Raw genomic sequence first — 13,182 nt, forward strand, 5'->3', positions numbered from 1 at the left:
CCCTGCTCCCCAAAGGGGATCCCGAGACCACCACAGCAGGCAGGGGTGGGCTGGCGGGCAAGGAGGGGAGGCGGCTGAGGAGGAGGTGAGCTGTGTGGGTCAGGGCTGTGTGGGGCGCCTGCAGCTGGCAGAGCCATGATGGAGGGGTGACCTTGGCGGGTTTGAAGGAGCCTCAGATGAAGAATGGGCCTCCCCCTCCCCCGCCCACCGCGAGTCAGGACCGAGGCCGTGGCCCATGAATTATTTCTTGAAGGAAAACATCATGACCCCGTCTCTCCGGCTCCACTTCCTGGCCTTCCGAGGACTTTCAGTCAACCCTGAAGGACGCCGGCCTCCCCCTCGGGGCTGCGTCCCCCTGCTGGCAGCTCTGGGGGAGGGGTGGCCCTGGAGCGGGTCAGAGGTCACACTGGCCTCCCTGTGGGCCTCTCAGACCACCGCAGCTCAGCGTTCCGGAACAGGGTTCTGGAACTCAGTAGAGGCGGGGGGCGGACGCCCAAGAGACTCCCAAGGTCCTTCGTGTTCCCCACGGCTCCAGGCAGACCCCTCACAGCAGCCGGCCTACTCACACACACACACACAAAGTCACACTCATACATGCATTTGCACACCCACACGTATGCTCACACTCAGTCACGCACATTCACACTCACACAAATGCTGACAGGAGCTCTCTGTTCTAGCTAAAACCAAATGCAGCCTCAGTCCTTGGACAGACGTCCAGAGTGGCTGTGTGGCTGGCATGCCCCCAGTCCCCCGAACACTCCAGGCCACTCCGGCCGGTCCACATCCCCTCCAAGCGGCTCCGAGACAGCCCCCAAGCCCGTCAGCCCATCTCTCGTCCACAGCCGTCCTATTTCTGTTGGGGCGTCTCTCACCACCTGCACACCCAGTGCGTCGTCACTGTTCACCTTTTTCACGCTGTCCCTCCACGGCAGGGCTCTACCCCACCCAATGGTTGCAGAGTCTTGGCCTCCAGTTGGGCCCCAGCCCACCTTGTTAGCCTGGCCACGTGGCAAACCCTAACCACCCGGAAGGACTGGACAAGGCCTTCTTTGTCGCCAACGCACTTGGGGGCCCTGGCTCGGCTCGGCACTGTCCTGATGCACTGGGCACACCATTTCACAACCACCACGTGCCGGACACCACAGGGCCAGGGCTGGGCCTCCGCTGTCCTGGTGACGTCCCCGCAGAAACTAGTCCTAGCTGCCGGCCCCCCAAACCTTGGCCTGCTGAGGTGACTAGCTCCGCAGGGCCCCCACGTGCCCCCTCCCTAGCCAGGGGCCGGTCAGAGCAGCTTCTCCCACAGAAAGCAGAGCTTAAACACAAGCGGTGCCTTGGTTTTGATGCGACTGGGAGGTTTCAGTGAAACCCTGCTGCCTGCCCAGTCGAGGGATTGTGTGTGACAGCAGGGCAGACAGGGCGGTGCAGACCACCGGGTGGCCCAAGTCAGCCCCGAACCATTCCCTGGGTCCCTGGCTTTAATTCCAAGTCAGAGCTGCCGGCCCCCGGTGCTGTGGGGGTGTGGGGCAGCTCCCATCTGGCCTCCGCATTTTCCCGGGTAGTACGCAATGAGAGGGAAGGGACACGGAGGAGCCGTCACTGCCTGCTGCTGAGTGAAAGAAGCCAGTCTGAAGAGGCTCCGTGCTGTACGCTTCCAACTACATGACATTCTGGAAAATGCAAAACTACAGGGACAATGAGCAGATAGGTGGTCGCCAGCGGCTCGGGGGAGGGGGAAGAACAGGGGGGTCCAGGGCATTTTGGGGGCAGTGAAACTATCCTGCAGGATACTGTAACAGAGGACACATGACAATATGCCTTGGTCAAAAGCCACAGGCCCGCAACACTGAGTTAACCCTCACCTGGACCATGGACTCTAGTTAATAACAATGTACTCATGTTTGGTTCATCAGTTGTAACAAACGTATCACAGGAATGTAAGCTAATAGGGGGCCCTGCTGGGGAGGACGGGGTGGTGGGGGGTAGGGTGGGGTGGGGTGGGCTGGGGCGGGGGGAAGGGAGCGATAAGAACTCTGCACTTTTTGCACAGTTTGTCGGTAAACCTAAAACTGCTCTAAAAATAAAGCGTATTAAAAAAAAAAAAAAAGCAAAGGAAGGTTAATAACAAGCGGCAGCCGGGGCTTGTCGAGCTCGCCAGTTAAGACAAGGAAGGTCGGCTGTGAACCCGCTCGGGGAGGTGTCGTCAGCAGCTCTGGGTCCCCCCTCCCCAGCCACCCTCCTGGGACCCAGGAGGAATGGTGTCCACAGAGTGCCAGGCTCCTCAAAAAAGCTGATTCAGCCTCCGGAGCCGGAGGAGGGCCACCAGCGGTGGGTGGCTTGTGCGTGGGGGGCTCTTGCTGGCCAGGCCAGCCAAGAGTGAGCCCCAGGAAAGGGATGCTGACATACACCGGGCCTGGCTTCTGGGACAGGCTGAGAGGCACCTGGCAGCTCCTCCTGGCAGCACTTAGCTGCTCTGGGTGCAGGCAGTGGTCCAGCCCAGCACAAGGTGGGTGCACCTGGACACATGGACACTGGTCATCGTGAGGAAGGGGCCCAGCCCTGGCCTCCAATCCCCCTTCTCTGCTCACTCCTTTGAAATCTACAAAACTATTCAATTTTGAGGTTCTCCCTGACTGCTCTCCCCTCTGCCTCCAGACCCCAGCACCTCTCCAGGTCTGGCCTGCACTGTTGCCTCAGTCCAGCAGTCAAGAGGCCCCCTGCACAGTTGGTGGAAACTCTCCCACACCTCTTCTGTGCTCCACACCAACCCCCGACCCCCCGTCCCGCACAAGGGCCTCAGACCTGACCCTGGCTCTGCCTCCCTCCCCACCCCCGGCTCTCACACTGAAGCCAAGCTGCCCCCTCAGCCTGGACTCACCCTTTCCATGTAGACCCTTGGAGCTGCTTTCTGGGGGCCTGCCACTGCCTGCCCACCTCCCCACCTAGAATGGGGGTTCCCTGCAGACAGGACCAGAGTCAGCGCCACTCGCCACTCCAGGCCAGCCCGGGCCCTCTCACGGGTTCCGGCTTCACCTTGAGGCTCATCCAGCCCTCTGAGCCCTCTTATACCCCAAGAGTTATGTGGCTGTACTGATCAGATGGATGGCCCACCCTACCACCCTGTGCTGTGTGAAGCAGCCAGAGGCCCAGCAGGGTTCACCCGAGAGGAAGGCCAGCAGGGCCTCCTGGGCGGGGTGCACAGACACAGCCTCAGGCCTGCTATGGGGGAAGTGGCAGCCAGGCCGCAGACTGGTGTGCCCAGGAACAGAAGGAGACGGAGCTCTGGCTTGTTTGTGTACAGCAGGACTTTTATTGGGGCCACAGGGCTGGCTCTGCATAGCTGCCCATTTGCTGGGCCCGTCAGGGGCCCCGTCACAGGCTGAACCAGGCAGGGACACCGCCATGCCGGGGGTCACTGCTCTGCCGCTGCCGCTGCCGCTGCTCCTCCATAAAGTGGTCCTGGAGGTGGGCGTCAGCACTGCCCTCGGGGCCCTGCTCCTTCTCGGGAAACAGGTTGGGGAACGTGAAGGTCTGTCCGTGGGCCTACAAAGACAGGCAATGAGACAAGCAATGGGTGACGGCCAGGGGTCGCTGCGGGCCACCACGAGGACAGCTGCCCATACCCCTGCTCCCTGACCCTTTCAGAAATGCCCTGTGGGGGAAGAGCAACCCTCCGTACCCTCTCTGACAAGGGCAGGCAGACAGACAGACAGCACCTCCTCACCGAGCCCTGTTCAGTCGACCTGTGATGAAATCTCTGCTGCCAGGCAGGCCAGATACAGCCTGGCCAGCAGGCCAGGGTCCCTGGCCATACCTGCCTGGTGGCCGGAAACTACTCCTCCTCAGCAGTGCCTTCCCCTCTCAGACCCTCGACACCGGTGTGGCCTCATCAAAGCCACCATCACGGGCAGACCACTGTACCCAGAGACCTTCACCACCATAGAGGTCCCCCGCCCCAAGCTAAGGCCCTCAGGAAAACGCACCTAACGGACAGAAAAGTGCCCACGGCAGCAGACTGTGAGACTGGATGGCTCTGCATGTTAACTGGCCCTGTGTCCCCCACTAATCGTTCAGATCGTGCCCGGGCTGGCCTGGTGCCGACCTGACCCCAAGGGGTCAAGATGCCGGCCTGAGAGGGGCCCTATGGACACAAGCTGCCCTTCCATCTGGAAATATCAGTCAGCTGCTCAGGAGATTCAGAGCGGAGAGGAAATGGCAGAGAGAGGAGCCGGGCTCGGCCCCTCTGTCCCCACTGCTCCTGCACAGGGAGGACCAGAGAGGCCATCCAGGTCTGGGAAGTTTTAATGAGTCAGATCAGGACCGCGTGGTCTTGGAGACCCCCGTCTGTGGGGCAGTGTGGCTGTGGGCAGGCGGCCAAGTCTGACGTGCAACACCCTGGGCCAGGCTGGTGGTTTGTACGTTCCGCTCACAAAGAAGCACAAGGCCCGTGCATGCGGTAGCTGGCGGCACAGGATCGGTTTACACGGCGCAGGGACTTCCCTTCTTTCTTAAGATACCAAAGGGCAGTATTTGCCATGCAAGTGTGCTGCCCTGAAGGGGGATCTGTGTTGAATAGTGAGGTGACTCTGTTAGCCGGCTGAGGCAGGGGAAGCCCAGATGCCATTCTGAAGTATGAATGTGAAGATGGCAATTTATGATGACTTGGGGGGAATATGGAGGGGCCCTCGGGAGAAGCCCTGGCTTCTCACTGCACACAAAAACCACTTGTAGGTGCCCAAGTGACAGGCAACCAGGGGCTCACACGATGTCCCCTTTCTATCTCAAGTAACCTTGGACCTTAGAAAAGATGCCAGCCTCACCCTTCAAGGAGGGGAGCAGGCTGGTCGGTGGAACACAACAGGAAAGGGGAAAAACATCCCCATAAAAAGTAAAAAACAATCCTGGCTCCCAACTTGCCCGCGTTGGCCTTTCCGGCTTTTGTCTGTACCCGGGCCTGGCTGCCGCCACCTGCCCACGGGCAGCCCGTTCTCGGACTTGCCCTTGTCTGCCCCGTCATCGTTAAACGTGGTTCTGTGTCAACCTGGCTGCTGCAGGCAGCCCACTGCCACGGGTCAAAGGTCCTTTGTTATTTGGGTAGTGGTGGTGCTTTGGAGAGTGCAGGGGACTCAGGCCAAAGAGATGTTTATCAGGCTGTCAGAGGAAAACTGTGTGACTCCCAGGGCGCGGGAGCGCGCCTCTCCACAGCAGCCAACTCAAAATAAATCTGATAATTTAATTTGTGCTTCTGATGGTCCCCATGTGTGTGTTACAATTTGCTCTGTTATTAGAAGCCCAGTCGGGGGCCCAGGACCAACCCTGGGAGGAAGAGCTTCATGGATGGGCGGCCGAGAGGGGCCTCTGAGCCCCAGGTCCCCTTTGAAGTGGGACAGGGACCACGTGGGGACGGGACTGAATGTCCCGGCAGCTCCAGAGCAATTCAAAGGCGGGGGGGGGGAGGCGGGGGCACGTCACAAATGTTAATTCTGGAACTGCGAGGCCGGCACAGGACACCGCTGTGCCCAGTTGCTGCGCCATGTCTCTCGCGGCCCTGATTTCACAGCGGCAGCTGCAGACACCCGGTCTGGGCCTGCTCAGGTCAGCTTTCACGGCCGAGGTGGGGCCCCGAGAAAAATGCAGGGGCTCAGATGACTCAAAAGCCACTTGTAACTGTAGCCCGCCTCCTGAAGTGGCTGGTGGTGGATGCCGGCACATGGACGTCAACCCGCATGCCACGCTGGGGACAGATGGTGGCCGATTTCACGCCAGGACACACAGGCCTTTATAAGGCCAATGGCCGTGCGCGTTGCTCGGATTGGCTAGTTTTACGTACAGCAAATATCAGGCCAAATAATTGGGGGGGGGGGCCCTGTTTAGAACAACAAATGTACTACTTTTCAGAAAAGCAGCCATTTCCACCAGTCTTTCCAAAAACGGCCTTCTCACCCTAGAATCAGCCAGTTGGCTGTCAGGATGTCGTCCCAATAGCGCTACTGCCATCTAGTGGTCAGGACCGGCAGCTCTCACAGAGCTCCCCTCCGGGGATGTGCACACTCAGGGGAATCCGAGGCAAGGGTCTTCTATGCAAAATGGGGGGCCCCAAGGCAAGGGTCTTCTTCCAGGGCTGTGCGTCCAGTATCCTAGTCTTTAACACTTTTAAAAAAGGTCAAGAAGAGTGTCAAGTGTCTCAATCTCCCTTGGACTCAAAGCACAGAACCTAGGCACGGGCTTGGCGATCCCAGTCTTGCCCATGGCCACTCCGGGCTTTGACAAAGGCCTCCGTGGGGTACGTTAGGCCTTTTCCCTGGAGCTGGGCCAGGCCACTCCAGAGAGCAGTGCCCACGCCCCTACGATGTGCTCACAGACAGGGCGCCCAGAGTATGGACACACCTGGACCACCAGGCGAAGGTGACCAAGCTCATGCCTGGATGAGGATCTAGGGTCCACCCAGTGGGAGGTGCTGGGCCCACACCGACTGAGAGTCCAGGGTCCACTGGGGGGTGGGCTCCGACCCCAGGACAGGCCAGGTTTGGCTGAGCTCTAAGCCCGAGCCCCCTGCCTACACCCTTCGCTCCCAGCAGCATCGCACTGTCCCCTCGCCTGGAGCCCCCAAAGACAGCACTGAATGGGGGGCCTCCTGTGTGGTGGAGCCCACACCCCAGGGCTGGGGCTACTCTGCCGGTGGCTCCTGAGGGCTGTGTCCACGGGCCTCCCAGCCCCACACGGGCCTCCCAGCCCCACACGGGCCTCCCAGCCCCACACGGGCCTCCCAGCCCCACACGGGCCTCCCAGCCCCACACGGGCCTCCCAGCCCCACACGGGCCTCCCAGCCCCACACGGGCCTGAGCTCAGGCCTGGCTCTCAAGGCCCCTGCCCCGCCCACCCGCCTGAGGCCTCGAGCACTCGGCAGTACTCACCAACTGCACGTAGGCGACCTTGTAATCTGGCTTCTTCACCCTCACGTGTCTGTGATCCCGCTTCCTGTTGGAACCTGGACATGGGGGTGGCCGGAGAGAAAAAATGGTTCTCTGCTCTGAACACAATGAGACTGAGAGCCCCCTTTCTAGAAAAAGCCATTAGTAAATTAAATGTCCCGCAAACGGCAGCCCACTGGGCTCGGACAAGGACTGCCGTAAAGTCTGAGTTACGTTCTTGGGGGCGCTTCCCTGGACAAGTCGCCATGCTCTCCCTCCAAACTGCAGGAGCCCCAAGTACATCAGGATGGTGACCCCAGTGCCGGGCCAGGGTCAGCGAGGCCACTGGCATGGGTCTGTGGGCTATGTCCTTGGGCCTCGCTCTGAGGACAGGGTCACAGCCCAGCAGCAAAGGACGTGGACAGGAGAGGAAAGAGACTTTGCTGAGGAGCCTCAGCCACCCCCGTGGGGCCCCATCTCTGAGGCAGAGGAGCTAACAGGCTGCCAGGACTGGAGGCTGAGGGGTGTCCTGGGGAGCTGGTGGGCTATGGGGGATGAGTGGGGCTGGAGTGCCACAGGGGATTGGCTCAGAGCAGACTGTGGGGATAGTCTGCCTGAGTTCCAGGGCTGGCTCTGCCACCACGTCAGTGTGGCCCTGGGCAGGTGACCTCCATCCCTGTGCCTCAGTTTCCTCCTGCGCCCACTGCAGGGGCCGTGCAGAGAGCAGGACAGCGTTAGAGCCAAGCTGCCCCTGACCACGCTCACCGTGCTGCACCCGTGTCCGCACGGCCGCCACCGGCACCTGGTAGATACTCTCTAGGTAGTTCCTGAGGTCCATCCTGGTCATCCTGGAGATAAGGAGAGAGAAGTCTGACCCAGGCTGCTGAGGGTGAAGGGTGGGAGGCTCAGGGCCGCATGGCAGGGCACTCCACCCACACATGGAGTGAGGCTAGGCTGGGCCAGGAGTACCTCCCTTCCAACCACATGGGCACCTCGGTGGCCAAGCGGGGCACCAGGGCATGGCTATTGTCCACCTCATTGCCTCCAACCACCTCCTGAGAGCCAGTGCCAGGCAGGGCACCAGGACAGATAGGCAAGCCCACGTTCCTCCCCATAGGGTCTGCATAGTCATGAAGCCTTGGGCCCCAGGCCTCATCTGCCCTTGCCCTTGAAGGCCAAGGGACACCGACCCTCCAACTGTAGGCAAATACTCAGCCCCCAAAGTCTGGTCACAGGGGGATGGCGGCGTTCCCCCGCGGCCACATAGTGCTGGCCCCAATGGACTGTACGGAGCTCAGCAGCTGTGGACACAGACGGAGCCTGACATGTTGGAGGGGCTCCTGTGTTGCACATGGAAGCACGCTCCCCCAGCCTCCAGAAGCCTGGCCAGGAAGCAGCAGGAGAATCGGCCGAACACTCTAGGAGAGAGTAATCTGCTGCCTCAGTCATTCAGTGGGAGCCCCCAGGTAGAGGGAGAGCAGGGCTGCATGCCAGGTGCCCCCAAGGCGCTACAAGGCCGCACCCCATCAGCTTCTGCTGAGCAGGCAGCCTGGCAGCTCCCATAGTGGGAACCCACCCTGTGAGCCGGGTTATGCAATGTCACCCCCCCACCCCCACCACAGCTTACTCCAGGGGGATCCGGAACTGCACGGTGTCTTCCGGCTGTGCCGTGCCGGGCCGCACCAGCTGGATGAAGAAGTTAGTACGGAACACGCGGAGCTGGGGACCGCCCAGCTGGTACAGCGGGTACCTGTGGAGAGTAGTGCGTGTGAAGACCTAAAAGACCGGCCCCCCAACCTGTAGGGCCCCTGCTGGGCACAGGCCTTGCTGGCCCCTCTGTGGGTGGGCACCCAGTTCTAAGGATGGAGTATCCAGAGGAACAGGCCTGACTTGTTTTACCGGCGGGGGGGGGGGGGGAGGGCAGCAGTGGTTCAGGCCCAAGGGAAGGTGGCCATCAGGGGCTCACGCCTTCCCCCTGGTGACCAACTGTGGCACTGCAGTGGGCGGAGGGAGCTGGGGACACTTGGCAACTGTGGACATGGGTGGGGAAGCCCCCATGTCTTTGGACCCTGCATTTGGGGCCCGAGAGGCACATTTGCCTAGGGGTCTAAAGGCGCTGAGGAGGAAGACGCAGTTTGATGGGTCTGCAGCATGACCGGCCAGGAGGGGCTGGAGTCGGGTCCATCCTTTCCATGTCCTCACACCCATGCTGACCCCGGGGCCTCAATCCTAGCTCTGAACTGACCCACACTGCTGACCCTCCTCCTGCGGCCTCCGCTCCTGGGTCTGGAACACACTGTTCCACCTGATGGGGCCAGCCCCTCTCCCTCTCCTTAGGGGAGCCTCAGCCCACCTCACCCTGTCCCCACGGACCCACCGACCACCTTGCCCGAGGTTTCACCATCCCCTTGGCCTCCACTGTGCCCTGGGTATTTCATGAGCACCTCAAACTTATCTCGAGTGGAACCCTTCACTTTTCCTCCTTCCTAACAGAACCTGGCTCCCTGCCCGTGGCCCTAGCTCCCCGGGCCCCACCAGTGACTCACCCCCACTCCACCCGCATTCCACCCCTGAGCAAGTCCCATCAGCCCCCTCCAAAGCTGCTCTGGTGCACGGGGGAGGGGGGGTCCTGGCTGCATCTCCGCCCTGCTTCCTCTCCCACCTCCCACAGCCACCCGCCCCGGCCCTGCTCTCTGCGCCTCACTGAGGCAGCCACAGCTCCAAGTTTCAGTCCTCAAGGCAGAGCCTGTCTTGATCCCAGTTAAGCTCCAGCCCCCACCTAGCCCCCAGCAGGAAAGTTTGCTGAGGGAGGCCCTGTGGTCTGTACACCTCCACCTGCCCTGGCAGCCCTCTCCCTGCCCCCGCCCCCCAGCTCTGTGCAGGGGCCCCCGAGTCTGCACTGCCGACACCCCACATTCTAACCACCCACTGGATGCCTCCCCACGGATGCATCCACGCAGCACATCCAAACACACTCACCACCAGACCCCCAAACCGACCCAGCAGCTGACCTGCTTTCCCTCCTTTACTGTCACTCATCACCCAGAAACACTAAGAGTCCCCCGTTTAAATTCCAGGGCAGACGTGAAGGAGACAGGGCCCTGACCTCACGACTCTTGTTCTCTGGGACCCTCCTGGTACGGCCATGTGGGGAGGGACGGGGGCTCAGGGCTGAGCTGGGATCAGCAGTCTTAGACCCTCCTAGAAACCAGTGTTTCCCCACTCCCTTCTCCTCCAGCGGAGTCTGGCCCCGCTTCCTGTAAGCAGGCCTCTCCACCTTGGCGGGACTGCTGACATCAGGCGGCCTCTTTACAGGAAGGGGCCTCCTGTTCACGCGGGGGGCGTAGTGGCTCCCGCACCCCGGTGTCTGCAAACATCGCCACGAGTCCCCTGGGGACAGAATCGTGGGTTGAGAGGCGCTGCTGCAGGTTAAACGCTGTGGTCGCTGCCCAGCCCAGGCCTCTTCCTGCGCCCCCCCAGGCGGGCGGGACCCCCGCCGCCCCGCAGCGCCCTTCCTGCCCCCCACTCGCTCAGGTTGCCTCCTCCCCTCGGAAGGCTTCGAGCCTTCGCCTGGGCCCCACCTCCCCACGTGCCCGGGGCCCCCACAGCCCTTGGCCTGTGCCCTCGCGGCCCGGCGCGCTCCGCAGCTCGGGGGCCGGGGACCGTCTCTCTCGCCCCGGCCTCACGGCGGGGCCGGCGGCGCCCACGCCAGGGCCGGGGTCCCCCAGGGTGCCCGCGGGCGGGTCTGCCGCGTCGGGGCGCCCCGGGTGCGCGTGCTTGTGCCACTGCGGGGGCGCCCGCGGCAGGGCGGGGCGGGCCGGGCCGGGCGGCCGGGCGGGCGGGGGCCCTACTCACAGCACGTTCCGCGCCATGGCGGCGCTTCCGGTCCGGCGGGCGGAAGGAGCGGCGCCAGGCCGGCCCGCTGGCACAGCGCCCCCTCGCTCCCGGAGGCCGCGCCCGCACGTCCGCACGCCCTGCACCGCCGCCCGCGCCCCGCAGGCCCCGCACTGCGGGCCTCTCCGCACGGCCTGACCACGCCCACGCACTGCCGCAGGCTCGGCCCCGCCCGCAGCCCGTCCACCCACGCAGATCCCGCCCAGCGGGCCTCACCCGCAGGGCTGGCCCCACACGGTCCCGCCACGCCCTGCACCAGCCACGCCCACTCCGCACTGGCCACGCCCACCCCGCGGCAGTCACGCCCACCCCGCACTAGCCACGCTCGTCCCCGCAGCAGTCACGCCCACCCACCGTCACGCCCACCCCCGCACTAGCCACGCCCATCCCCGCAGCAGTCACGCCCACCCACCGTCACGCCCACCTCCGCACTAACCACGCCCATCCCCGCAGCCCGTCCACCCACGCAGATCCCGCCCAGCGGGCCTCACCCGCAGGGCTGGCCCCACACGGTCCCGCCACGCCCTGCACCAGCCACGCCCACTCCGCACTGGCCACGCCCACCCCGCGGCAGTCACGCCCACCCCGCACTAGCCACGCTCGTCCCCGCAGCAGTCACGCCCACCCACCGTCACGCCCACCCCCGCACTAGCCACGCCCATCCCCGCAGCAGTCACGCCCACCCACCGTCACGCCCACCCCCGCACTAGCCACGCCCATCCCCGCAGCAGTCACGCCCACCCACCGTCACGCCCACCTCCGCACTAACCACGCCCATCCCCGAAGCCCGTCCACCCACGCTGGTCCCACCCAGCTGGCTTCATCCGCAAGGCTCGTCCCACACGGTCCCGCCCACGCCCCGCACCAGCCACGCCCATCCCCGCAGCAGTCACGCCCACCCGCACTAGCTACGCCCATCTCCGCAGCAGTCACGCCCACCCCGCACTAGCTACGCCCATCCCCGCAGCAGTCACGCCCACCCCGCACTAGCTACGCCCATCCCCGCAGCAGTCACGCCCACCCACCGTCACGCCCACCCCCGCACTAGCCACGCCCATCCCCGAAGCCCGTCCACCCACGCAGGTCCCGCCCAGCTGGCTTCATCCGCAAGGCTCGTCCCACACGGTCCCGCCCACGCCCCGCACCAGCCACGCCCACCCCGCAGCAGTCACGCCCACCCACCAGCCACGCCCAGCGGCACTAGCCACGCCCACCCCCGCAGCAGTCACGCCCACCCGACCAGCCACGCCCATCCCCGCGCGGGAGCTTCGCCCACAGCGCACACCCAGTCCACACCCTCGCAGGTGTCTGCACTCCTCTGGGCCACTGATCTGTACCCCGTCACATCTCGCCGTTTCTCCAATTCCCCCCTACCCATCCGCGGCTCACAGGCCCCACCCCGCACCCCGCAGAGCCCCGAACACCCCTGGTTGCCTATGCCCAGGGGCTGCCCCAACGCAGGGCCATGCTCTTCCAGCTGCTGAAGGAGGGGATATGGGGACGTGGGGCGGAGAGAGCTTGTCGAGGGTTCGAGGCTGACCATCCCCCGTAGGCCCTAGCCTTGGCCATTTTTCCTTTCCCTGTTCCCCACTCCCCCGCCAGCTCTCATCATCCCCCCATCAGTCTTCCGCCCCCCGACCCCTTCCCCATTCCAAGGGCTCCCCAGCCACTTGCTGCTGACCCCTTTCCAGGCTGCACTGCTCCAGCCTGGGCACGGCTCTCACCCAGAGGGACCCTCTCTTCGTTAGGGCCCAGTCTGGGCCTCAGCCTGCTCTGCCCTTATCTTCCATGGCAGCTATCTCGGAACAGGGGCTACAGGAATGGGCAACTGAGCTCAGACCTGTCCAGACCAGGGACGTGGTCCTCGTCTGCAGGTCCCCCCCTCCTAGACGTCTCGGCCTGCCATCTTTGGGCCACTGCTCAGCCCCCTGTCTTCCGGTCAGACTGACTTGTTTCCCTCTGCACCCCAGAGCCCCGGAGGCCAGGGAAGTGGGGAGTCAGGGGAGTTGTAGGAGGAGGGACTCCAAGGGGATCATTGGGGGCTCTGATGGGGTCAGAGCAGGAGGCGAGACCTGGTGCTGGGGACAGAGGAAGCCTGAGGGGCAGGGGGGTGGTGGAGAAGCGAGGTGAAGGGGCTTTCTGGGGGCCCTAGATGAGCAGTGGGTTTTTGGTGTTAGATGAGCAGGTCTGCGAGAGACAGGACACTGGAGGCCTGTTATTCCTGTGGCATTAGGGTGCCGAACACAGGGACACCTTGACCCCACTTACAGAGGAGGGAGGCACTGAATGAGGCTGGGCACTGGAGAGAGGTTAGGTGGGACCCTAGGGGACAGCCTGTCCGCTGGGGGAGGAAGAGGGCGTCCAGGACAAGGCCACC

At 63.5% G+C, this 13,182-nt stretch overlaps 2 protein-coding genes across 5 annotated transcripts; one reads left to right on the forward strand and one right to left on the reverse strand.

Moving 5' to 3' along the window:
• Positions 1 to 3,257: 3,257 nt before the first annotated feature.
• Positions 3,258 to 10,852, reverse strand: MRPL23 (mitochondrial ribosomal protein L23). Of its 4 annotated transcripts, none has more exons than XM_049892912.1 (5): positions 10,767 to 10,852; positions 8,539 to 8,661; positions 7,677 to 7,759; positions 6,915 to 6,988; positions 3,258 to 3,543 (listed from the first exon to the last, which is right to left on the reverse strand). In XM_049892912.1, exons 1-5 carry the CDS (start codon positions 10,781 to 10,783, stop codon positions 3,373 to 3,375), a joined length of 468 nt encoding a protein of 155 aa, XP_049748869.1. In that variant the 5' UTR covers positions 10,784 to 10,852; the 3' UTR covers positions 3,258 to 3,372. The 4 variants fall into 4 exon arrangements, with proteins under 4 accessions (XP_049748869.1, XP_049748866.1, XP_049748868.1 ...); XM_049892909.1 differs by lacking the exon at positions 10,767 to 10,852 and adding an exon at positions 10,018 to 10,408; XM_049892911.1 differs by lacking the exon at positions 10,767 to 10,852 and adding an exon at positions 10,189 to 10,407.
• LOC126080702 (uncharacterized) lies at positions 10,782 to 12,357 on the forward strand. Its single transcript, XM_049891881.1, has 5 exons — positions 10,782 to 10,937; positions 11,143 to 11,403; positions 11,516 to 11,698; positions 11,814 to 12,138; positions 12,197 to 12,357. Exons 1-5 carry the CDS (start codon positions 10,782 to 10,784, stop codon positions 12,355 to 12,357), a joined length of 1,086 nt encoding a protein of 361 aa, XP_049747838.1.
• The last annotated feature ends 825 nt before the right edge of the window (positions 12,358 to 13,182 follow it).

This window comes from Elephas maximus, chromosome 7, assembly GCF_024166365.1.
Source record: "Elephas maximus indicus isolate mEleMax1 chromosome 7, mEleMax1 primary haplotype, whole genome shotgun sequence".
In the NCBI taxonomy this organism is placed as follows: domain Eukaryota; kingdom Metazoa; phylum Chordata; class Mammalia; order Proboscidea; family Elephantidae; genus Elephas; species Elephas maximus.

Coding starts and splice junctions, on each gene's coding strand:
- MRPL23 (XM_049892909.1), bottom strand. CDS start 10,058: ATGGCCGTACCAGGAGGGTCCCAGAGAACAAGAGTCGTGAG. Junction 6,989..7,676: donor GCGGACACGGGTGCAGCACG/GTGAGCGTGGTC, acceptor CCCCATGTCCAG/GTTCCAACAGGAAGCGGGAT. Junction 3,544..6,914: donor AGGTCGCCTACGTGCAGTTG/GTGAGTACTGCC, acceptor CTGTCTTTGTAG/GCCCACGGACAGACCTTCAC.
- LOC126080702 (XM_049891881.1), top strand. CDS start 10,782: ATGGCGGCGCTTCCGGTCCGGCGGGCGGAAGGAGCGGCGCCAGGCCGG. Junction 10,938..11,142: donor ACTGCGGGCCTCTCCGCACG/GCCTGACCACGC, acceptor TCGTCCCCGCAG/CAGTCACGCCCACCCACCGT. Junction 12,139..12,196: donor CTCCTCTGGGCCACTGATCT/GTACCCCGTCAC, acceptor CGCGGCTCACAG/GCCCCACCCCGCACCCCGCA.